We start from the raw sequence: 25,281 nt of genomic DNA on the forward strand, positions 1-25,281 counted from the left end.
GAGTGCAGTGGTGCAATCTCAGCTCACTGCAACCTCTGCCTCCTGGGTTCAAGTGATTCTTGTGCCTCAGCCTCCCAAGAAGCTGGGATTACAGGCGCGTGCCACCACATCCGGCTAACGTTTTTTTACTTTTAGTAGAGACAAGGTTTTGCCATGTTGCCCAGGCCGGTCTGGAACCCCTGGCCTCAAGTGATCCACCCACCTCGGCCTCACAAAGTGCTGGGATTACAGGCATGAGCCACCGTGCTTGGCCTATAAATTTTTTTTTAAATTAGCTGGGTGCAATGGCTCATGCCTGTAGTTCCAGCCACTTGGGAGGCTGAGGTGGGAGGATCGCTTGAGCCCAGGAGGTCGAGGCTGCTGTGAACCGTGGTTGCACTGCTGCACTCCAGCCTGGATGACAGAGCAAGGCTGTCTCTTATTTAAAAAAAGAGAAAAAGAAAAAAGAAAGCACTGGATAAGGCAACTGTGTGAGTAATAGAAAAGAATCTGCATTGTTTAAAGCAACAATTATAATTTGGGGGATTTTTAAACTTAAATAGAAGCAAAACATATGACACTATTAGCATGCGGGGTGGATGAGAGTTAACTGTCGTGTGGTTCTGATTCTTTATAGTCACAGGAATGATGACTAAAAATAGTAAAGTAGTGTGATTCCAAGGCTCAATGAGGAGAAGAAATGGAATAATTCTTGATACAGTTTGGATCTGTGTCCCCACCCAAATCTCATGTTGAACTGTGATCCGCAATGTTGGACGTGGTGCCTGGTGGGACCCCCCATGAATGATTTAGCTCCCTCCCCTTAGTGCTGTCCTCATGATAGTGAGGTCTCACAAGATCCGGTCGATTAAAAGCATGTGGCACCTCCCCCATGGCCCTCTTTCTTGCTCCTGCGCCTGCCGTGTGAAACGCTTGCTCCCTCCTTGACTTCTGCCATGACTGGAAGCTCCCTAAGGTCTCCTCAGAAGCCGATGCCACCATGCTTCCTGTAGAGCCTGCAGAACCGTGAGCCAGTCAGACCTCTTTTCTCATAAATTATCCAGTTTCAGGTATTTCTTTATAGCAGTGCAAGAATGGCCTGATACAATACGTGATTAATTTGAAAGAAGGCAAGAAAGGAGGAATAAGAACAAAAAGCATAAAGGACAAATAAAAAACAAGATGATAGCCTTACACCAGCCACATTAATAATTACATTATTAAAAATGAACAAAACACATAGCCTGTTTTTAAAAACTATTTGTTGGCTGCTTACAGTGGCTCACACCTGTAATCCCAGCACTTTGGGAGGCTGAGGTGAGAGGATCACTTGAGGCTGAGAGTTTGAGACCTGCCTGGGCAACTTAGCAAGACCCCATCTCTGAAAGAATTAAATAATTAGCTGGGTTTGGTGGTGCACACCAGTGATTCAAGCTACTTGGGAGGCTGAGGCAGGAGATGACTTGAGCCCAAGAGTTTGCGGTTACTGTGTGCTATGATTGTGCCACTGTACCCCAGCCTGGGTAGCGGAGCAACACCCTATCTCTACAAAAGAAAGAAAAGAAAAAGATGAATCAAGCAAACACAAACCGAAAAGAATGTCAGTATAGCAATCTTAATATCAAAGTAAACTTTGAGGCCAGGCGCGGTGGCTCACGCTTGTAATCCCAGCATTTTGGGAGGCCGAGGCGGGCAGATCACGAGGTCAGGAGATCGAGACCACGGTGAAACCCCGTCTCTACTAAAAATACAAAAAAATTAGCCGGGCGTGGTGGTGGGCGCCTGTAGTCCCAGCTACTTGGAGAGGCTGAGGCAGGAGAATGGTGTGAACCTGGGAGGCGGAGCTTGCAGTGAGCTGAGATCGCGCCACTGCACTGCAGCCTGGGCGACAGAGTGAGACTCCGTCTCAAAAAAAAAAAAAAAAAAAAAAGTAAACTTTGAGAAGTAACTCAGGAGGGACTGGCATAATGATAATTAGTCAATTCAGTAGTAAATATAACAATCCTAAACGTGTATTGCTTCTAACAGCTCAGTTTTTTTGTTTGTTTGTTTGTTTGTTTTTGAGAGGAGTCTCACTCTGTTCCCAGGCTGGAGTGCAGTGGCGCGATCTCGGCTCACTGCAACCTCTGTCTCCCAGGTTCAAGCAATTATCCTGCCTCAGCCTCCGAAGTAGCTGGAAATACAGGCGCGTGCCACCACCCTGGCTAATTTTCTTTGTATTTTTAGTAGAGACAGAATTTCACCACGTTGGCCAAGATGGTCTCGATCTCCTGACCTCGTGATCCACCCGCCTCAGCCTCCCAAAGTGCTGGGATTACAGGCGTGAGCCACTGCACCTGGCAACAGCTCAGTTTTAAAATACATGAAGTAAAAGCTGGCAGAACTAAAAAAAGAGATAACTTCACGATTACAATTGGGGGTTTTAAAACAGTTCTGTCTCAGTAATTGATAGAACAGCAAACAAAATCTCAATAAGGATAGAGAAGATTTGAACACAGTTTTCAAATGTTAAATTCACCTTGAATTCCTGGAAATAAACACATCTGGTCACAAGCTGCTATTTTTCTGTATTATTGGATTCAGTTTGCCACTGTTTGGTTTGAGTCTTGCATCTGTGTTCACAGAGATACTGGCTGTAACAGCACAATTAGCCCAGTTTGAACATTCACACCAAACAAGTGCAGGATATTCCAAGTGGACAGGAAACATTTACCAAAATAGACCAACCAGGGCCATAATTCAGGTTTCACAAATATCAAAGGATTGAAATCAGAGAGAGTATATTCTCTGACCTTAGCAAACTGGAATTAGAAATCAGACACTAGAATATCCCCAAATGCTTACGTTTGCACAAGCCTCAAGTCAAAGAATAAGTCACTATAGAAATGATAATTTTTTTTTTTTTTTTTTTGGGACAGAGTCTCGCTCTGTTACCCAGGCTGGAGTGCAATGGTGCAATCTCTGCTCACTGCAACCTCTGCCTCCCAGGTTCAAGTGATTCTCCTGCCACAGCCTCCTGAGTAGCTGGGACTACAGGTGCCCACCACCACGCCTGGCTAATTTTTGTATTTTTAGTAGAAACAGAGTTTCACCATATTGGCCAGGCTGGTCTCGAACTCCTGACCTTGTGATCCACCTGCCTCGACCTCCCAAAGTGCTGGGATTACAGGTGTGAGCCACTGTGACTGGCCAAAATATTTTTAACTGAATGATAATGAAAAAATGCCATATCAAAGCTTTTAGGCCACATCTAAAGCAATATTTAAGGGAAACTTATAGCTCTAGTTCCATATTAGGACAGAAGAAAGGTTCTAAATTTTTTCGTCAAGAAGAAAAAGAATAGCAAGTTAAGCCCAAAGAAAACACAGAAGGGAAATAAAGAATAGATAGGGTGAGTGTGGTGGCTCATGCCTGTAATCCCAGCACTTTGAGAGGCCAAGGCAGGCGGATCACGAGGTCAGGAGATCCGAGACCATCCTGGCTAACATGGTGAAACCCCATCTCTACTAAAAATACAAAAAATTAGCCAGGTATGGTGGCGGGCGCCTGTAGTCCCAGCTACTTGGGAGGCTGAGGCAGGAGAACCCAGGAGGCGGAGCTTGCAGTGAGCCAAGATCACGCCACAGCACTCCAGCCTGGGCAACAGAGTGAGACTCTGTTTAAAAAAAAAAAAAAAAAAAAAGACTGGATGCGGTCGCTCACGCCTGTAATCCCAGCACTTTGGGAGGCCAAGGTGGGCGGATCACGAGGTCAGGAGATTGAGACCATCCTGGCTAACACAGTGAAACCCCATCTCTACTAAAAATACAAAAATTTAGCCGGGTGTGGTGGTGGGTGCCTGTAGTCCCAGCTACTTGGGAGGCTGAGGCAGGAGAATGGTGTGAACCCGGGAGGCGGAGCTTGCAGTGAGCCGAGATTGTGCCACTGCACTCCAGCCTGGGCGACAGTGAGACTCTGTCTCAAAAAAAAAAAAAAAAAAAAAAAAAACTGATATAACTCCTGTGAAAAATGATCAACGGATATTGGATAGATAAGATTATTATACATAACTTTATGCGAATGTATTTGACAAATTGGAGGAAATGGGAAAATTCCTGGAAAACAGAATTTATCAAAACTGGAGCAAACAGGAAGAGCTCAATAGTTTTATGATCTGTTCAGAAAATTGAATTAATAACTTTAAAACCTTCCCACAGAGAAAGCTTCATGGTGAGTGCCTTCACTAGTGAATTCTTTCCAATTTTAACGGAAGAAAATGACGCCAACGTTAGGCATATCTTCCAAATGCTAGAAGGAACAGTCTCCAGCCTATCTAAGCTGGCATAATCTTGATCCCAGAGCCTGACGTAGCATTACAAGAAAGGAAATTATCGTTATCACTCAGCAGAGATGCACAACTATTAAAGTAAATACCAGCAAATTGAATCCAGTGAGACAGAGGAAGAACCATGCTGCACGGTCCACAGGCTCATTCCAGGAACTCAAGGTTAAGTGAGTGTTTGCAATCAACGTGTATAATTCAGCACATTAGCCGAATAAAGGAGAGAACTCACTATATCACCTCAATAAATGCAGAAAACACTTGATAAAAGGAAAAAACCTTCGTGATAAAAATCAGCAAATTAGAGTATAAAGAAATGTTCTGAATCTGACAAAATGTACAAAAAAAAAAGTTAACCTTCTGGTAATCGTGAAATCGTGATGACTCAACCTCTGAGCATGAGAATGATACACAGATGCCCATCGTTACCACTTATATTCAGAGTTGGCTGGAGATCCCGCCTGGGTTGTGTGTGCAGGGCTACACCCGAGAGCTCTTGCCTTCCTAGTGTTTGTGTCAGGAACCTCCCTTGCCCACCTCCTCCCCGAGTCCCACCTCTTGTCCCAAGCCGTGCAATACAGTGATAAGTGAAAGGGGCCAGGCACTGTGGCTCATGCCTGTAATCTCAGCACTTTGGGAGGCTGAGGTGGGTGGGTCACTTGAGCCCAGGAGCCCAAGACCAGCCTGGGCAACATGGCAAGACTCTGTCTTTACTAAAGAAAAAGAAATGAATGGAAAGGAATAAGTAAAAGCATCATTATTTGTAGGTGACATGATTATGCATATAGAACATTCAAAAGAATCTAGAAACTTAGATTTTTAACAGGAGAATTTACCAAATATATTGGATATAGAGCCAATGTATGAAATTCAGTATACAAAAGTCAATTGTATTTCTATAAATAACAGTTTCATTTTATAGGACATCAAATGCCTAGGAATAAATTAAACAAAAAATATGCAAAGACCTCTACACAGAAAACTATAAAATATTGCTGGGAGAAATTAGATATTAATAAATGAAGGGATATACTATGTTCATGGAAAAGAAAACTCACTATTGTTGATGTGAATCTCCGCCAGGCGCAGTGGCTCACACCTGTAATCCCAGCACTTTGGAAGGCTGAGGCAGGCGGATCACGAGGTCAGGAGATCGAGACCATCCTGGCTAACACGGTGAAACCCCGTCTCTACTAAAAATACAAAAAAACTAGCTGGGCATAGTGGCGGGCACCTGTAGTCCCAGGTACTCAGGAGGCTGAGGCAGGAGAATGGCGTAAACCTGGGAGGTGGAGCTTGCAGTGAGCCGAGATCGCACCACTGCACTCCAGCCTGGGCGACAGAGCGAGACTCTGTCTCAAAAAAAAAAAAAAAAAAGATGTGACTCTCCTTAAGTTGATATATTGGGTCAGCACAATTCCTGTTAAGATCTCAACAGAGGGGCGTGTGTATGTGTGTGCGTGCGCATGCATGTGTGAGTAAATCGACTGCTAAATATATCTGGAGATGCAAAGGATCTAGGATAGTGATCTAAGGGCACCTGGGGATTTGTGTTAATCAGGTGTGGTAGGACACACAGACACAGAAATAACTCATAAAGGGAAGAAGTTTGTTATACTCACCAATTTCCAGAATAGGAGGCCCACCAGCCCAGGCAGAGACACATGGGGAAGCACCAGGGTCAGTGAGGAGGCAGAGGGAAGAGGGGGAAATGCAGGCCGGAGCCTTGTTTGATTTCTGTGGGGAGGAATGGGCAAGGCAGGGTAAGCTGGTTTAGGATTGTGTGATTTGAATAATTTCAGCAGGCTCTGGGCATAGGAGCTGTGTCTAGTTGTATGGCCCAGGGTTGATTAGGGGAGGGGATACTGGCTGTAGTGTGAGAACCTATGGAGCAGGTGGAGGGAGTATGAGCTCTGGACGGGGCAGGTGGAGGGAGTGTGAGCTCTGGACGGGGCAGGTGGAGGGAGTGTGAGCTCTGGACGGGGCAGGTGGAGGGAGTGTGAGCTCTGGACGGGGCAGGTGGAGGGAGTGTGAGCTCTGGACGGGGCAGGTGGAGGGAGTGTGAGCTCTGGACGGGGCAGGTGGAGGGAGTGTGAGCTCTGGACGGGGCAGGTGGAAGGAGTGTGAGCTCTGGACGGGTTGGTTCACCTGTGAAAGGTGCACTCAAAGGCGAATCCAACCTGCTATCTCTAGGAACTGGGAGGGGAAGTTCCTGCAGGTCATGGAGACCCCAGATGTCAGGGCATCAGAAACCTGGAAATAAAAGCCAGGATTCATACGGATGGCTAAGGTGATCTTGGAAAGGAAGGAGAAAGCTGGAGGACTGATAGATGCAGATATCAAAGCTTATAGTGCTGCGGTCATGGAGATGCTGTGGTGTTGATGCAGGGTAGACAAGCCATCACGGCCAGTGAGGCACTAGAAAGCCAGCTCTGCAACTCAGTTTGGGACGGATGGTCTTTTCAATATATGGTGCTGAGTGACTGGACATTGACATGGAGGAAAAAAGTGAATCGTGGCCGGGCGCGATGGCCCAGACCTGTAATCCCAGCACTTTGGGAGGCCAAGGCAGGTGGATCACCTGAGGTCAGGAGTTCAAGACCAGCCTGGCCAACATGGCTAAACCCCGTCTCTACTAAAAATACAAAAATCAGCCTGGTGTAGTGATGAGTGCCTGTAATTCCAGCTACTTGAGAGGCTAAGGCAGGAGAATCACTTGAACCCAGAGGTGGAGGTTGCAGTGAGCTGAGATCGCACCACTGCACTCCAGCCTGGGTGACAGAGCAAGACTCCGTTCCCCTCCCCCAAAATAGTGAATCTTGACCCCTAATTCTGACCAAGCACAAAAATTAATTTGAGAGGAATCATAAATCTTTGGAAAATTGGCAATATCCACTGAAGCCAAGCAGGTGAACACCCTGTGGTCCAGAAACCCCCCTTCCCCGACAGGGCATGCCCAACAGAAATAATGAGAACTTAAGTCACCAAAAGACACATGTAAGAGCCATCAGATCTCCACTGTTCAATAGGCCCAAACTGGAATCTGCAGGATGGACATGTGGCTTAGGGGTGCCATGGAGTACTACGTACAACCACCAAATCCTCCTCCAGGCAGCAGTGCGGGCCACGTCTAGTGAAGAAAGCCCAACACGAGGGTAGGATCACACGTATACGAAGTCCTAGGGCAATGAAACGTGTGGTGGTTGAGGGCAGAGCGTGCTCTCTGGGGCGGGGGGGGGTTACAACTAGGGGAGGGCCAGAGGCTCGTTCGAGGGTGCTAGGAACGTGCAATGCCTGTTTGAGTGGCGATGTGTGGTGTATGTAGATAAAGTTCATTGAGCTGTACATGTATTTGCACTTTACATAAGGCTTAAAACGTTTTTGAAAATAATCTGGACAGATCACAATTTCATCACATTCTAACACAGAGTGACAGCCTAATACATTTGTAAACAAAAAAACAAAGTACAGTTGATGTTTGGATCCCTTTCTGAAATGCTCTCAAAGTGCAGTCTTTTGAAAATTATATCCAGACCAATTCAATATCCAGATGGTTTTGTGATGAAGACTCGGAAAGCAGCAGACTTGAGCCCTCCGAAGATGCCTTGTCCCCTGTCTGCCTGCCTGAAGCCAGCTGCCAGTCCATTTGGTTCACGGCTGGTTTCTTGCAGTCTTTGACACGATCATGAAAAGGTTCTGGAATGTTCCCTGGTACAGTGGCTATTTAGGACAGGTCCAATTCTCCTGCAGCGGAAAGCGTGCTGGGAGGGGACAGAGGAAGGGCCAAGGGCAGGTGGCCATGCAGCCGACTTGGCTTGGTGCGGGGAGGCCAGAGACCTCTGCTCTTCCCTGAGCTTAGGGGAGGCCTCCAGTCCGGCATGAATGACTGCAGTGTTTTCACAGGTGCAATTCTGTACGGTCGCAGCCGGATGTCGCTGAGTGCCCTATTTTCGGGGGTCCACGCCAGCTTTGATAGCATTGCTTCTCAGTTACTCTTTTGGAAGTTGACCTTTTCCTTGCGAGAACACCTGATTCCTGGCAAAGGGTTCCGTTTTTAGGACAGACCGCGAGAGTGCCTGTTTCCATATAATGATCTTTATGCTTTTTTATTTAATTACTGTTACCAAATGGACTTTAAGGCCTTCCCAGTGTTTATGAGAATGAAACTATGTGATGTTAATTTTTTCTAAGATATATAGACTGTAAATCACAAATAAATCATGGAAGGTGGTGTTTCCAGTAAGAAATTATTTTAATAATGACAGCCAGTGAAATTCCCTCAATGATCACAGTACTGTCAGTCAAATGTAGTGGGTTGAGCAGTGAACACCCCCTGAAAACGGAGTTCTTCGTCCTGATCCTCAGAGCTTGTGGATGTGACCCTTCGGAAAAAGGGTCTTGCAGATGTGATGAAGGATCTCAAAATGAAGTCCTCCTGCATTGTCCAGATGGGTCCTAAGTCCAATCACAGGTGTCCTTCTAAGAGAAGAGGAAGAGACACAGACACAGAGAGAAAAGGCCACATAGATGGTGGCAGAGACTGGAGCGATGTGGCCACAAACCAAGGGACAGCTGGAGCCACTAGGAGCTGAAGAGGCCGGAGGGACCCTCCCCGGAGCCACTGGAGAGAGCCAGGCCGTGCTGATGCCTTGATCTCTGACCTTTGGCCTCCAGAACTGCAAGAGGGTGGACCGGGTTGTTCTGAGCCTCACACTTTGTGGTGCTGTGTTATGGTAGTGACCGGAAAATAGAGCATTAAGAAAAAGCCGAAGTGCATCGCAGGCAGCTTCAGAACATGCAGGTCGTAAGGGGACCATCCGCAGCTGTGGCTCTGCCCTGGGCCCGTGGCGTTTATTCTCACAGGGTGATTAACGCTGAGTCCTGCTCATGTCCATTCTAAGTTGTTGTTCTAGGGAAAAAAATACAGGGTTTCTATACAGAGATAAATATTTAACATGTAGGTCTGAATTAAATAAAAATGGCTAAAATATATGATAATTCAAAATTTTAATTTTCACGTTTGCATAGGAAGAATAGAAACCATGAATGAATATATTCTCAAAAGAGTTGTTTTGGCCAGGCGTGGTGGCTTATGCCTGTAATCCCAGCACTTTGAGAGGCCGAGGCAGGTGGATCACGAGGTCAGGAGATCGAGACCATCCTGGCTAACACAGTGAAACCCCGTCTCTACTAAAAATACAAAAAATTAGTCAGGCGCGGTGGCGGGCACCTGTAGTCCCAGCTACTCTGGAGGCTGAGGCAGGAGAATGACGTGAACCCAGGAGGCGGAGCTTGTAGTGAGCCAAGATTGAGCCACTTCACTCCAGCCTGGGCAACAGAGCGAGACTCCGTCTTTAAAAAAAAAAAAAAAAAAAAAAAAATTGTTTTGGGCCAGGCACAGTGGCTCACACCTATAATCCCATCACTTTTGGAGGCCAAGGTGGGAGGATTGCTTGAGTCCAGGAGTTCAAGACCAGCCTGGGCAACATGGCGAGACCTCATCTTGTTTAGAAAAAAGAAAAAGCTGTTTTAAATAAACTAATCGAAAAACTCATTTCCTTGCTCTCCTTTTCCAGCCTAGAATGTGTGGAGCGTTTGCGCTGTTGGGTGTGATAATGTGAGAACCAGGCGCTGTCGGGGTGAGAAGGGTGGCCTGGGGGACGGTGGCGGTAAAGAGAAGTTTCTTGTTACCTGACTCACGGAGGAGAGCCAGGGGTACAGTGTGGCTGACAGAGGACAGGCCAGGAAGAGCTTGGATTTCCTTCTCAGGAGCCGCTCGGGGGATGTGCGGCGGGGACATGCGTCCGAACACAGCCAGCTGGTCCGAGGTGCTTCCGTGCCAGGCGGGGCCTCGGGGGTTTTCTGTGTCTTGGCCACACAGACATGCTCCAGTTTCACAAAATGAGCGGTCCTGGCAGATGCTGAGTTTCCTGTTAGAGCTGCCTTTTTGGAGGTCCTTGTCATGGGGGTGTGCCTGTCCACTGGAGCCCCCAGAGCCTCAGTAGACCCTCCCTGCACGGCAAGCGGGGACTGCCAGTCAGGAGGGCAGGTGCTTATCCCACTTGTCAGAATTTATCTTCAGGAGGTGGCAGAGGGCTGCAAAGACCCATCTGTAGGAGCCTCACTGAAGTGTCCACAAGGGTGAAAACACAGAAACAAGTGTTCAGCAGTAGTGCCTGTTTAATAAATTATGGTGTGTTCAAACATCCAAAAGCTGTGTAATTAAAACTCCCGGCACTGAAAGGTGGTCACAGTATGTGGAGGGGAAGATGTCCTGCACAGCAAGTACGTCGTAATCCCAGGGTGAGCAGCCCACGTGCATGCGCCGGGCTTTTCAGGTGGGTCTCCTGGAGGGTCCCGCGGACGTGGCTGCTCCGGGCTCTCTCGGTGGCCCATGCCCAGGTCTGACGTGCCGGTATCTGGGCCTGAGTAGCATAACGGCATTGGGGGTGCTGAGGGTCCCTCAGGTTTTTGAGCCTGGCCCCAGGGCACACACCATGGATGTGGTGTGGAGTTCCTGCCACTGAGTGACATTGGGTCTCAGGGTTGGGGGAAAAGAACTTGATTAAATGGGTCTGGCTGCTTCTCCCGCATCCAGCAAGAAGAGCCCAGGGCTTTGAGTCGCACCCATGTCTCCCATTTCCCCTGCACACTTTTGGGTCCGTGTTACTCCGCGGTGTTTGTTTCTTATCTGCCTCCAGGGAGGCGTCTGATCTGACACCACGCCCAGGGCCTGCTACCCACAGATGCTCAGTGGGGTCTGAGGGCTGGAAGGAGGGTCCTGCAGGGACTGGGCACTGTGTTCAGCATTGGCCGTTCTTACCCCTTGCCTCCTGCCTTTGGCCTGGGGTCTCTTGGTCTGTCCTCAGTGGAGCGATGGTCCCTTGGCCTGGATGGAAAGATCTGAGAGCTGGGGCTCCTGAGCTCCGCGGGGCTCAGCCTTGCTGGCACCGCCCCTGTCAGACAGTGGGTGGGACAATCTATGCAGATGGTGGGGGAGCCTGGCCTGTCACAGTGCTGACCAACCCCCAGTGGGTGGCCGTGGGAGACAGCCCGTCCTGGCTGCTGGGCTGCGGGCCGCAGGGTGGCACATCCCAGGCCCTGCTGACGCCTCGCGGGTTCCTCTCTTTCAGTGAATGAGTTCACGGTGATCAGGAAGAAGTTCAAGTGTCCCTACTGCAGCTTCTCTGCCATGCACCAGTGCATCCTCAAGCGCCACATGCGCTCGCACACGGGAGAGCGGCCCTACCCCTGCGAGATCTGCGGGAAGAAGTTCACGCGGCGCGAGCACATGAAGCGGCACACGCTGGTGAGTGCGGGGAGGGTCCGTGTGCCGCGCACCGTGTGTGGCCACGATGTCTGGGCAGGCGGGTCCTGATGAGGGTGCAGACCGCCCCAGACCCCAGACCTGCGCGGGGGGGAAGACAGCAGGGCAGGGAGAGCCGCCCCGGTTAGCACAGGGCCCTTGCCTGCTCCGCCCTGGCCTCCTGGCCACATGGCCCCTGCGTAGGCTTCGGCCCACCCTGCTCTCCTGCTGGCCCCCAAGGCAGCCAGGCCTCCGCAAACTCAGCTCGCTCTGCTTGGAGACCCCAACCCTCAGCCACCTCTGCGCCCCCTGCCCCCGCCCTGCCTCTGGACAGGGAACCCTGTCCTTGTGCCTGCCGACCTGTGTGCACCCACTGCGCCCACCCTGGAGCTCAGCACCGGCAGGTCGTTGTCAGGTAGCAGGTGTAGAGTGGATGAATTTGCTTGGGGAGGAAATAATAGAAAAAGGCAGCCTGGGAACAGGGAGGCAGATTTGCCAAAAAAGGCCTGGCGAGGGCATCTCAAGTGGGTGAGATGAACCAATGAGGCGGGTGGGGCACAGGCAGCCCAGAGCGGGGCGCCCCGAAGGGTTCGGGGAGTCCTGGGACGCCCACCCCGAGGCGCAGGGTTCAGGGGGAGCTCGTGGCGGGCAGCTGTGTGAGGAGAGGCAGTGGAGGCGGCCCCGCGCTCCGGGCTGAAGTGGGGCTGCTGTCGGGGCGGAAGAGGCTCTGGAGCATCGCTGCCAGTTTAGGAATCCCAGGAGAGTCAGCAGGTTCTGGAGCGGACCTGCAGGAGGCGAGCTCCACCGGGAGACCCACCGGGGGGTGTGGCTTTATGGGGAGACCCACCGGGGGGCGTGGCTTTATGGGGAGACCCACCGGGGGGCGTGGCTTTATGGGGAGACCCACCGGGGGGCGGGGCTTTATGGGGAGACCCACCGGGGGGCGGGGCCGAGCACCAGGGGTCAGGTTCTGTTGGTTTCTGCTTTTCCAGCGCAGTGGTGGATACTCATTTGGGGTAACGACCCCTGTGGGAGCTCCCTGAGGTCAAGCTGCAGAGTTAGAGGGGTGCCAGGGCCCTGGCCTGCCCGTGTCTGCCTGGCCGGCTGTGGGTGAAGGGCCACTCCGGGCCCTCGGATGCTGCCTGGGATGTGTCCTGGAGTCGATGTGGAGCTGGGCTTAGTGCTGGGCTCTGGCCTCCCCTGATGTCCCCACGTTTGCCTGTGCGAGGTGGAGGACAGTAGAGAAGGAACAGTCCTGGGAGGGGACCCTGGACCACGAGAGGGCAGGTCTGGCAAGGCCAGAAGCAGACCCGCATCCACGCGGAGCTGCAGAGGCCCCAGCCTTGTTTTCCGTAGCTGAGGATGTGCTTCTTCTGTTCGCACAGGCCACAGGCCTGATCTTACAAACCACTTACAAAAAGCCTGGGGGGGTGGGGGGGGGAGCTGCACCATGCCGACGTGTTTCCTATTCAGAGAAAATCGCATCTTGTTTTTTAAACTGATAGGTGCTAACACGTTTTAACAACATGGATTGCAACATCTTTCTTTAGCAAATCCATATTAACCTCTCAGTAAGCGTTTTGATCCTGTTTGAGGTTCAGTGTGGCTGCCTGTTCCTTCTCATTGGATAGGGTTAGGGTTGTTTGTTTGTTTGTTTGTTTGTTTGTTTTAGAGACAGGGTTTCACTGTGTTACCTAGGCTGGAGTGCAGTGGTGTGATCACAGCTCACTACAACTTTGACCTCCTGGGCTCAAGCGATCCTTCCACCGCAGCCTCCCAAGTAGCTGGGACTACAGGTGTGCACCACCATGCCCAGCTAATTTTTGCGTTTCGTGGCGATGGGACTTCGCTATGTTGCCCAAGCTAGTCCCGAACTCCTGGCCTCAAGTGAGCCACCTGCCTCTGCTTCCCAAAGTGCTGGAATTACAGGTGTGAGCCACTGTGTCCGACCAGTGCTGGGATTTTTTTTTTTTTTTTTTTTTTGAGACAGAGTCTCGCTCTGTCCCCAGGCTGGAGTGCAGTGGCACGATCTCGGCTCACTGCAAGCTCCGCCTCCTGGGTTCACGCCATTCTCCTGCCTCAGCCTCCCAAGTAGCTGGGACTACAGGCACCCACCATCACGCCCAGCTAATTTTGTGTGTGTGTGTGTATTTTTAGTAGAGATGGGGTTTCACCGTGGTCTCAATCTCCTACCTTGTGATCTGCCTGCCTCGGACTCCCAAAGTGCTGGGATTACAGGTGTGAGCCACTGTGCCCGGCCAAGTGCTGGGATTTTTAGCCTGGGGTTCATGATTGGGCTTCAGGGGGTCATAATTCCCTGGAAAATGTACTTATAACATATGGAAAGCCAAGTGTGGTGGCACATGCCTGTAATCCCAGCACTTCGGGAGGCTGGGGCAGGAGGATAGCTTGAGGCCAGGAGTTTGAGACCAGCCTGGGCAAAATAGCGAGACTCTGTCTCTACAAAAAAAGAAAAAAAAAATTAGCCAAGTGTGTGTGGCCACGATGTCTGGGCCGGTGGGTCCTGATGAGGGTGCAGACCGCTCCGGACCCCAGACCGGGTCCACTCTGCACCGGTGGGGGAGACAGCAGAGGCTGAGGCAGGACGATCACCGGAGCCCAGTGAGGTTGAGGCTGCAGTGAGCTGTGACTGCACCACTGCACTCCAGCCTGGGCAACAGAGTGAGACCCTGTCTCTAAAGAACAACAAACACAAGCAAGCATATGGGGCTTGACTTTTTCTGAGGAGAGGCTCTGCGTGTGGCCTTCTCTGGGGTCCTGGACCCGAGAGCATGGAGACCCGAGTGTGAGACGGCAGCTCCAGCCGGTCCAGCCTCCACTTTCACGATGGCACTTACGAGCGCTGACTGTCAGCCCTTCCCTGGCCTGGGTGGCCCCTCCACCCATTCCAGGAGGAGCACCAGTGGCTGGGGCAGGACCCCCCATGCCTTGGCAGGGCCACATTTGGAGGGTGGGCCAGCCGTGCTCTTGCAGCCACAGTGCCCCAGAGCCTAGGTGGGCTGCCCAGGTGTCCCACCTTCCTTCCTGCTTCCTTCCAGGGCATTTGCCCATTTGGATGAGTTCCCAGCCATCCAGCCCTGGCCACAAGGTCCCTGTGCCACCCCAAGCTGCCCCTGCTGCCTCCTCAGGTGCCCTGGCCCCTGCACACATGGGAGCCTAGGCCTCGAGGGGCCTCAGTGGGTGCACTAGCCCCGCTCCAACCCTTCCTGGGCCTGTGTGCACCAGGTCACCGTGTTGGGAAGTTTCTACCGTGGCTTGTCTTGAATTTTTGTTCTGGAAGTCCTTGGTTTAAAATACAGCAAAACAGGCTGGGTGCGGTGGCTCACGCCTGTAATCCCAGCACTTTGGAAGGCTGAGGTGGGCAGATCATGAGGTCAGGAGATCAAGACCATCCTGGCTAACATGGTGAAACCCCGTCTCTACTAAAAATACAAAAAATTAGCCAGGCGCGGTGGCAGGCACCTGTAGTCCCAGCTACTCGTGAGGCTGAGGCAGGAGAATGGTGTGAGCCTGGGAGGCGGAGCTGGCAGTGAGCCAAGATCGCAACACTGCACTCCAGCCTGGGTGACAGAGCAAGACTCTGTTTCAAAAAATAAATAAATAAAATAAAATAAAATAAAATACAGCAAAACAAAAGCCCAAAGGAGCAGTCCTGGCACCAAGTTGTCTGAGGCTCTGTTTCTAGGGTTAGCATGTTTGGGCATCTGAGGTGGGCTGTGTGGTGCTGCCCTGGCCCTGAAGGCCACCAGCTGCCCCTGAGGGTCTCACATCCCTGTGCGGCCCCATCCCAGGCCATGCTTAGAGCTCACGCAGTTGCTCTGGGAGCAGACATTTGAGAAGTGAGGTCTCTATGGTTCCCAGTTTTGTGGAAGTTACAGGCAACTCTGCCCTCAAGGAGGCGGGTCTAGAAGGGGAGGTCGGGCTGTGCTGGGTGGCCTGTGGGCCTGTGGATTCGGGACGCTGAGGCCGGTGACAGGAAGTATATAAGGGCCCGGGCCCAGCCCCAGGATGGGGAGGTGGTAGCTGTGGTGCCTGCCTGTCAGAGGTGTTTGCAAGTGTAGCGGGACCGTCTCCCGCCATGACACACATTGATTATATATGTACTTGCTCATGGGAGAAAACTGGTGAGTTTGGAATGGTTTAAGGAAGAGCTAAACTCACAAGCACATCCCAGCCTCAGTTCTCCGTGCAGCCTCAGAGGCGCTGCAGGCCCCGGGAGACAGCCCCGCGGATGGAGGGGGGAGCCTGGGGTCAGTGCCGGGTTCAGCCTGGAGGACTGACCTGAGGCCAGCCCACCTCAGAGAAGCCCCTTGTGTGAACTTGGCCATGGGCCAGGGGTTGCTATTGGGGTGCTCTGTGGGTCCTGCCGTCTCCGTCCTTGGAGGGCAGGGACAGGGGCTGTGCTGTGAGGGATCAGGGCCAGCCCCCCAAGGCCTCCTCGAGTTGGCCTGGCCGAGGGTGCCCGTGAGTGGGTACATGGGCCGCCTCTCCCCGTCCCTGGCCATGTCTCTCTGAGGTCTGGTTCTGCACGGCACAGGTGTCCCGCCCACCCTCAGCAGAAGCCCACCTGGGGCCACATGTCCCCAGCAGTGTGTGGTAGTTCCCTCAGGCCTCAAGGCCGGTGCCGAGACCCTCCGGGAACCCAGCACCTCGCGTCCTGCCATGTGGGCCCTCTTCAGGGTGCCGCCTCGTCTCCCTGCTGGGCCCAGCACAACTGCCCTCCCTGGCAGCCACACCTCCTCCTGTGACCATAAATGCTCATCTCTCTTCTTGCCTGTCTCAGTTGACCTTGAAACAGCAGGAGAGTGGGGGAGTTGCCTCCTTTTCACATTCCTAGAGTCAGGGTCAGGGGCTGAGGGGTCAGGGACTGAGGGGGTCAGGGGCTGAGGGGGTGTCCACACAGCCAGGCTGAGGTGTGGACCCACCTGCCCGGCTGGCAGCCCCAACCCCGGCCCGTCCCTGTACAGGGCGCACGGCCATGGCTGGGTACAGGAGGAGCTCTGTGAGCTGCAGTCCAATGCGGGGCCCGGAGCCTGTCCTGCAGGGAGGTTTGGAGGAAGCCAGGCTTCTAGGCAGAGGGGTGGTGTGACCCCTGTGAGAAGTGTGTCAACCCAGGGGGCCTCTGGTGGGGATGCTTGGACACACAGTGTAGATGCTGAGACTGGCCCACCTAGGGGCTGGGTTTGCGGGGGAGGGGCACGGCCGCCCTTGTGCCAGCATCCCCTTGGGACAGGGCTGCGTTGGTGCCACCTGCAGTTCTGCCTGTGTGGCTCTGATAGGAGCGGGGGCTCAAGGTCTGAGCACTCCTGTCTCTGCGCACCTCCCCCACCAGGAACCTCTGCCTGTGCAGATGCTCTGAGGGCCCGGGAGGCTGTGCCCCCACCGGGCCCCCACCCCCACCGGGCCTGCTCACCCCCTGCCCCCCCCCCCCCCCACCCCCCCCCCCCGCCCCCCCCCCCCCCCACCAGGCCCTGCTCACCCCTGCCCGCCCCCCCCACCCACCGGGCCCTGCTCACCCCCTGCCCCGCCCCCCCCACCCCACCAGGCCCTGCTCACCCCCTGCCCTGCCCCCACCACCCCACCAGGCCCTGCTCACCCCCTGCCCGCCCCCCCACCCCCACCAGGCCCTGCTCACCCCCTGCCCCCCCCCCCCCCCCCCCCCCCCCCCCCCCCCCCCCCCCCCCCCCCCCCCCCCCCCCCCCACCAGGCCCTGCTCACCCCCTGCCCGCCCCCCCACCCACCGGCCCTGCTCACCCCCTGCCCCGCCCCCCCCACCCCCACCAGGCCCTGCTCACCCCCTGCCCTGCCCCCACCACCCCCACCAGGCCCTGCTCACCCCCTGCTCCGCCCCCACCCACCCCCACCAGGCCCTGCTCACCCCTGCCCTGCCCCCCACCCCCACCGGGCCCTGCTCACCCCCTGCCCTGCCCCTGCAGGTCCACAGCAAGGACAAGAAGTACGTGTGCAAGGTGTGCAGCCGCGTCTTCATGTCTGCCGCCAGCGTGGGCATCAGGCATGGCTCCCGGCGCCACGGTGTGTGCACCGACTGTGCTGGCCGCGGCATGGCCGGGCCCCTGGACCACGGCGGCGGAGGCGGCGAGGGCTCTCCAGAGGCGCTGTTCCCAGGTGACGGGCCCTATCTGGAGGACCCTGAGGACCCACGAGGGGAGGCGGAGGAGCTGGGTGAGGACGACGAGGGCCTGGCCCCTGAGGATGCGCTGTTGGCGGATGACAAGGATGAGGAAGACTCGCCGCAGCCACGCAGCCCCCCGGGAGGCCCCGATAAGGACTTCGCCTGGCTCTCCTAGGCCCGCCTGCCGGCAGGGTCGGTGGCTGTCTCACTTCATCCACCTGTGTGTGTGTCCGGTGGGTCTCCAATGCAGGGCCGGGACCACACTCACCCCTCTCGCGGCCCCTCCTCTGCTTCCCCCTGAACCCACCCCCCACGGAAACCAGCCCTGTGGGCTAAGAAGCAGGTGCAACCCCAGCAAGAGGGGTGCTCTGGGACCAGCCATGAAGTGAGTTGAGGGAGGGCACAGGGTGGGTTTGAGTGAAGGGAGAGCACGGTCCTAAGTCCCCAGCAGGCGGTGCGGGGGTGTGAGTGGCCCCTGTGACGGCCAGCCTGGCTTGGACATGTGATGGTCCTGTGGCCGGGTCCAGTGGGCACTGGGTGGGTGGTGTGGTCGGCCCAGAGGCCCCCAGCCTGAGCAGGTGCAGAGTTTTACAGACACCCGGTCAGCCCGGCTGGAGCCTGCCCTCCCCTCCCCTAGCAGCCAGGTCACTGCCTGTGGCTGCAGCCGTGGCCCATGGCAGTCTGTAGAATCCAGGTGCACAGAGAGCCCTGCCACCCTCTTACCTCTGGGCTTTGGTGCTTAACACACAATACAGCTGCAGAACCCTGCTGGAGGCCGAGGGTTCCAGGTGCTATCTTAGGTGGACACAGCCCTGGGGGCTCCTTCCAGGAGGGGACCCTCAGCCCTGTGCCCCCCACACTTCAGGCCACACCAGGTTCCCTCTGCAAGGGCCTCGGCTCAGTCGTGTGCACTTCTCGGAGAGCCTTGGGCTGCCGTGTCCACCCTGGGCTCTGCCCATCCTGTTCTGCCCATGGCCCAGCCCGGCCGCTCCTGCTGACCCCTCCTGGACGGGCTGGAGCTGGGCTCCTGCCTTTGCTGCTAACGCTGGAGGCGGTGTTCCTAACTGCAGTGTGCTGCTTACACCTCCCCGCGTGGGTAACCAAATTTTTAAGTAGTCAGAGACATATCAAGGTAGTTACATAAAATTATTTTGTTTGGCATTATTTTTCTCACTCGATGAAACTATATAGGGTTGTTTTTCCTTTAGCTTGTGGTCAAGTCCTCTTGCTGTGTTTTCAAAAGCACTCATATGTTCTTTCTTTTCCTGAGTGAAAAGCAAAGGTACCACGGTGTATGCTGTGGTGCACCGCCTGGCTTTGGGGGTCCTGGAGGCAGGCTGCCCAGACTCACAGCCTCAGGACAGTTGCCACAGCCTGTCTTCTTGTTCAGGCTGCCTCTGACAGCACTCACCACTAGGACATTCCATCCCTCACCCCCTCCTCTGGCACAGGCCACCACTGCGGTGCTGTGCCTTCGGATGGGAGGTGGGTGCGGTGGCTGCCCCGTTCCCTCCAGGACCTACCCGTGTGAAGACCCCCTGGAGTGCTGAGCTTCAGGGCTGCGTGGAAAGAGTTTTTACTCTCTCTTTTTCTAGCCCGTATACCGGGCTTCTCCCCACATTGTCAGGTAGAGCACCAGCTTCCCTGACCGTTGCTGCTCAGGGAGGGCTGGGGGGAGTCCTGTGGAGGAGGACATGGAGGGTCCCAGGTACAGCGCAGGAGTCACGGCTTTTGTTTTTTTGACATCGGCCCCCGGTTCTACCAATGACAGGGTGCCCTGGCTGGAGCTGTCATCACACACACCCCTCAGCTTGGAGGCTGTGGGCTCCTCAAAGCTGGAGAAAGAGGCCAAGATTTTTCTGCACACAGAGTGTGGGGATAGGAGCCGGGGCAAGCGCTGGCCCCTCAGCGGTGAGCCCTGCCCAGTCTTACCGAGCAAGGTGGGCGGCTCTGGCACGAGTCCCCCAGGGGGACAGCACGGCTACCGAGGAGCTCCAGCCCTCACCCCAGGCCAGCCCCGCCCCGGCCTCTGGGAGAATTCTCAGAACTTTGTACCTTTCCCCTGATTTTTAAACCCCTTTTCTAAACAGACTGACTTTCTTATAATATGCATTTGGAAACCAGACCTTTGCTACCCACCAATGTCTCTGGGTTTTGTACCAGTCCCTGCTCTCAGGCCACCCTGCCCAGGACCCGGGCCCACCTCCCCTCCACACTCAGGATGGCCGGCTCACTCCGTGTGGCTTGCCTTTGCTGACCGTTTTGGGGTTCCCCGTCGGAGCTACAGGGGCATTTTCTTCCCTGAAACCAACAGCGTCCCACTGACCTCCCCAAGTGTTTGCTGCGTGGCAGATTTCCTGTTCTTGTTCGCGGTTTGCTGACTGAAGAGTGTGGGGTTTCCGAGGCCCAGGTGAGCACGTCCATCTCTCAGGAGGCGTGGAGGGAAAAGACATGTCATGAAGAGTTTTTTTTTATGTGACTGATTTTTTTTTAAATCGATGTTCAAACTAATAAATATTTTTTTATGAAGAGGAAAAATGTGTAGATTACATTTCACATTTTGTATTTTTGTTTGTGTCTGTTTGTATTTTGGTGTTTGCAACACCAAAGTGGGAAATACAGTCCATTGGGGGTAGTGTTATTTGGGGGCGGGGAGGGGGCAGGGACACGATTTTTCTATCAAGCTCTGGATCCTGACCAGGTTGTACACTGGGGCACTCTGGGCTTTGGGAAACAGGACACTGCCAGGGCTACGTAGGGACCTGACTCAGAAGACGCAGCTTACTGCTTCCAACTTTGCACATCTTCCTCTAAAAAACTGAGAAAATGCAAAAACTGGAACTTTTTGCAATATTATAAAAGAATCTTATTTTAGCTCATTCTGTGACATGTGCAACTCTTAAGAAAGCCATACTTAATGGTGGTGTTTTTTATTTTTTAGATCTTATATTGTGTTTTGTATGCAGCCCTTTTAGAACTACTTGTAGTGAGGGTGCTGTGTGTGCTTTTCTTAAATATTTATTTTTTTCAACATGCTTTCAACCTGTCAACAAAAACAAAACAGACAAAAAAAAAAGGGCAGTGTTTGAAGATTGTTGATTTTTTTCTGGGGATAATCTATATTATATCGACTTTCTATTATTATAAACTTGTGTTTGTGTTGGAGATGTGTCTACTATTGGGGGAAGAGGTTCTCGTAATCGCTCGGTGGGAAGTCATGGCTCTGCCGTCCTGCCTCTCTGTGGCCGTGGGTTCACGTGGCCTCTGCGGTGAGTCTCAAAGTTTCTGCCTAGGCGCCTGTGCGTTTCCTTTCTGTGACGGGATTAGCTTAGACATCCTTGCAAAGCGATCACTTTCAATAAATTGGGAAATTGCTGCTCCAGCAGATGCCTCCTGCGTGTCAGATGATCCTTCCTCCGGCCTCGCCTGGGGTGGCGGCGGCCGACGGGTGACCCTCGGCCCTCTGTGGCCGGCTGCCAGACTCCACCCACTTGCCCACCACAGGGTCCCAGCCCCACGGCCTTCCTCCCAAGAGGCAGACAAAGCTTCTGGAAAAACCTCAAATCTTTAATTTCTCTCTTCGCCTGGTGCAGCCCAGACGTGAGACACCTGAGCTTCAAAAACATGGTAAAAACAGCCCCAGGGCCTGAGAGCCATTAAGTGCGAGTGGGGGAGTCCTCTCCCCAACACCCCTCAAAGTGCATCGGGACTGGACCCCCACAGCTGGGCCCATAACACCCTCGATAAATCTACGGGCCGACAGGCAGGGGGCGGGGGTGGCTGCCCCCAGGGCCCTTGGGGCTAAGGGGACAGCGGTGTGGTTTGGCTTTAGTGCAAAAAGCTGGTTTCTTCAGAGGCACTTTGAGTGGTGGGACCCCTCCCCGACCTGGGGGGGTTCAGGGTCAGCCCCCCCCCCCCCAATTAAAAGCAGACCCTGCAGCTGGTGAAGGCCAGCCCCTGGGGCTGTTCCGGGGCTCTTTCAGCCCCGGGCCTGGAGGGGGTGGGGAGGGAGAAGGTGGTAGCTTATGTTCTTGAACCAGCCAGACTTAGTCCAGGAACCGCTGGCAGGCCTTCTTCCAGCGGCAGGCTGTGCACCACAGGTCCCGGCGCTCCATGCCATACACCTTCCGGCACTTCTTCGCATCGCCGCGGGGCTTCCTGTGGGGGGGCACAGGACATGGGGTGCTGTGAGACCAGGACCTCCCCACCTGGTGCCGGCCGCAGGCCCTCAGCCCACACACACCTCAGGGTGACTCCAATCCTGGAGGACAAGGCGGGTGGGCAGGCTCCGACCTCCGTGGGCTGCGGCTCCAGGCGGGCAGGCGTCAGGCAGCCCTACAGGGAGACACAGCCAGGGCTTCACTCCCCTCCAGAGGACCCTGAGCCCCACCCCAGCTGCCACCTGTGGCCTCACCCACCTGGTAGACACGGTCACTGTGGCAGGACTGGGGGTTAGCAACAGCGCTCAGGACAGGGGGCGGGGGCAGGGGCGGGGGCGGGGGCAGGGGACTAGGCAGGGCTGGGGGCTCCAGCAGCTCTGGCAGCTCCAGGCGGGGGAAGGCAGGCGGCATGGAGGCCGTGGGGGACACTGGAGTCAGGCTGGACAGCCCGTCGGTCAGCGTGTCCACACCAACATCCAGCTCTGTGTAGTAGAAGTCCTCCTCACCATCACTCTGCTCAGGCTCTGCCTGCCTCCTGCGGGGGAGACAGCCAGAGGGAGCTGAAGGGGTGGCCTGGCCAGGCCTCACAACCCCAGCCAGCCCACAGGCCCCGCCGCACCCCAGGCCCCGCCGCACCCCAGGTGCACCAGGCGGATGTGTCTCTGCATCGCGGATGCCGTGCTCAGCACCTTCCCGCAGCTCTTCCACAGACACTGGAACATGACCTGGGCCGGGCTCTGTAGCAACAGGGGCCGGGGTCAGGCTCAGCCGCCACACCCGCCCCTCCCTGGGGGCCGCCCCCAAGCTCACCTTCCTTTTCCTCAGGGTGGGCTCCCCGAACAGAAAGTGGGCTGCCTCAGGGGGCAGTGGGGGTGACGGGGTGGACGGAGAGGACTGGTCACTGGCCAGGTCCCAGCCCCAGTCTCCACTGTTGCTGCTGCTGCTGTAGCTGCCTGGGGGCCGCACCAGAGCCTCCTTCCAGGACTCCAGGCCAGGCTCTGTGGGGACACGACCCCCCCGCCTTAGAACTTCGGGTGGGTCCAGGGAGTCCCTAACCCTGAGCTGCCCCTGTTCACCGAGTCTGGTGAGACTGGTGGGCACAGCATCTTGGAGGAGCTGGCCCCAGGGCTTGGGGAGAAACCCCCCCCAGCACAGAAAAGGGTCAGCAGACACGTGTGGCCAGCCGCATGGAGGTGAGCAGGTCACGGAGGCCAGAAGGCCTGAGTCCTGCTGCTTTAGCCTCAGTAAGGGGCACTGAGGGTGCGGGGGTCCATTTTAGAAAGGAGTCCCAGGTTTGAGGGCTCTGCTTGCCCCACAGAGGCTGGGTGGCTGTAGGTTCTGAGCCCTGTCCCCACCCACACCCCTAAATGCAGACATCTCAGTCTTACCTGGGCTGAAGGCTGCAACTGGGGCCCCCAGAAGGAGAGGGCTGGTGGACAGGCTTGTAAGGGCAGCGGCAGCCATGACCTCGTCCAGCCGGGCTTTTCCTGGGGTGGCTCTGGAGGAGACGGGGGCGGGGTGCGGGTGACCCAGCCAGAGCTCTGGGCCCCTCCCCTGGTCGGTCCACGTGCAGGCCTGGGCACGCGTGCACACCAGGCTCCCCACTCCCAGCCCTGGGCATGAGGCCTGGCCCCTCCCCCAGCTCAGGTTGCAGAGAGAGCCGAAAGCCACCCGGAGCAGGGCCAGGGTCTCCTGAAGCCTGAGTTCTCCACATCGCAGGCTTGGCACCACTGTGGTTCCTTCAGACCCTGGTGCTGGGCAGGGGTATGAAGCCCTGGCAGAGGGGCGGGCCAGGCCCAGGCCTCCCCCCATCACACATTAACCAGGGTTGTGCAACAGCAGCTGTGGGCCTCACGCCAGGCCTGGGAGGTGGGAGTGGCCAGCAGCCGGCAGCAGCCAGGGGGAGACTGGGCTGGAAGCACGGGCAGCTCCCCAGGCCCCAGAGAGCCAGGCCAGAGCCCGCCCCTGCCCTGGCAGCCAGACCGAGGTGTCCGGCCTGGCAGGGGTTGGGAAGTGGCGGTCAGGAGCCCCAGGGATTCCTGGAGAGTGGCCCCATGCGGACCGCGCAGCCTCTTCTGCACAGAGACGCACAGCCGCCCCCTCCGGGTTCTGAGCTCTACCCCGAGGAACTGCGGTGGAGGGAGGTGGAGGGACTACAAGTCATCGATCATTACTGCTCAGCTCCTCCAGGGCTGAAGAGCTTGGGGGTGGCTGGTGATTACAAACCTGGGGCCCTGACCTGGCCTCCATCGGGGCCCGTGTCTCCGCACCCCACCCACCGCCCCTGCGCACACCGAGTCCCGGGGCACCGGGCCTCCCGCTCACCTCTGTGCTGGGACGGGGATGTGTGCCGATGGAGTCCGGGGTCCCGCCGCCGCTCCCGTCCACGTCCGGGGGGCCCCCAGGTCCGAGGCCCGTGGCTCCGACTCCTGCGGCCGCGCAAACTCCAAGCCCGCGAAGCCGCCGCCCACGGAAGAGCCCTGCGGATGGGGAGGGGGCAGACTCAGCGGAGGCGGCGGCCTGGGGAGGGGGGGGGTCCCTCAACCTCCGCCGCGGATCCGCTCGGCGCCCGCCTCGAAAACCGGCTGCGGCCGGTGTGGACGGCGCGGCCCCGCCCCCGGCCCCGCCCCCAGTCCGGCGCGGCGGGAAGGGCTCCCCGGCCGCCCGGCGCAGCCCCGGCGGGACCCACGGACACGCGCGGACCGACGCTGCCGTCCTCCCCGCTGCCCCGCCCCCGGGGGCCCGAAGTTTGGGCAGCACTGACGCCATCTTTGCAGCGAGAGAAACTTGGTCGGCGCCCCCGCCCACCGGCGCCCGGTACCTGCGGCGGCGTGGGCACCGTCACGGCCGCGGCGCGCGGCCCCGGACCCTCTGCGCGCAGCCACGGCGCCTCAGCTCGCAGCGCACTGGGGTCCCGGCCGGCGGCGCGGGGCGGGGGGCGCTCCATGGCCGGCCGGCCGGGCGCCGAGGCTGCAGCGGCGAGGGCTGACTCTCAGGACGCGGCCCCGGGCCGGGCCGGGCTGGCCGGGCCGCCGACCCCCGCCCTGGATCCGGCCGCCGCCCGCGCCGCGCCGCCCGGAGGCTGCCCGGCCCGCCCCGCCCCGTCCCGCCCCGTCCCCTCCCGGCGCGCGCATTGGCCGCGCGGCGTCCACACCGCAGGCGGGCGGGCCCGGCCGGCCGCGCTCCCGCTGGCCCGCGCTTCGAGGCCCCGCCCCGGGTCCGCCCCCTCCGGGTCGCTCCCGCGCTGGCCTAGAGAGGGAGGCCCGGCCCGGCCCAGCTCCGAGGCCTCCGCCCACCCCGCGCGCCCGCGCGCCCCGCCGAGGAAGGCCCGTTCCCCACGGGCGCGCTCGCAGAGCTGCCA

At 56.3% G+C, this 25,281-nt stretch overlaps 2 protein-coding genes across 2 annotated transcripts in view; one reads left to right on the forward strand and one right to left on the reverse strand.

Moving 5' to 3' along the window:
- Nucleotides 1-21,142, forward strand: part of ZBTB46 (zinc finger and BTB domain containing 46) — a 90,066-nt gene extending 68,924 nt beyond the window's left edge. Inside the window, exons 4-5 of the mRNA XM_030825261.1 lie at nt 11,434-11,609; nt 17,564-21,142. Coding sequence (XP_030681121.1) covers nt 11,434-11,609; nt 17,564-17,935 — 548 coding nt within the window. The 3' untranslated portion in view covers nt 17,936-21,142. The remainder of the gene's footprint in view (nt 1-11,433; nt 11,610-17,563) is intronic.
- A 164-nt stretch (nt 21,143-21,306) lies between these two features.
- Nucleotides 21,307-25,004, reverse strand: SLC2A4RG (SLC2A4 regulator). The gene is made up of 8 exons (XM_003280160.3): nt 24,742-25,004; nt 24,246-24,400; nt 23,309-23,418; nt 22,731-22,918; nt 22,557-22,657; nt 22,179-22,455; nt 22,004-22,095; nt 21,307-21,918 (listed from the first exon to the last, which is right to left on the reverse strand). The coding sequence occupies exons 1-8, from the start codon at nt 24,865-24,867 to the stop codon at nt 21,807-21,809; spliced, it is 1,161 nt and encodes a 386-aa protein (XP_003280208.1). The 5' UTR covers nt 24,868-25,004; the 3' UTR covers nt 21,307-21,806.
- Nucleotides 25,005-25,281: the final 277 nt, after the last annotated feature.

The sequence above is a fragment of the Nomascus leucogenys genome, chromosome 13, assembly GCF_006542625.1.
Source record: "Nomascus leucogenys isolate Asia chromosome 13, Asia_NLE_v1, whole genome shotgun sequence".
NCBI lineage: Eukaryota > Metazoa > Chordata > Mammalia > Primates > Hylobatidae > Nomascus > Nomascus leucogenys.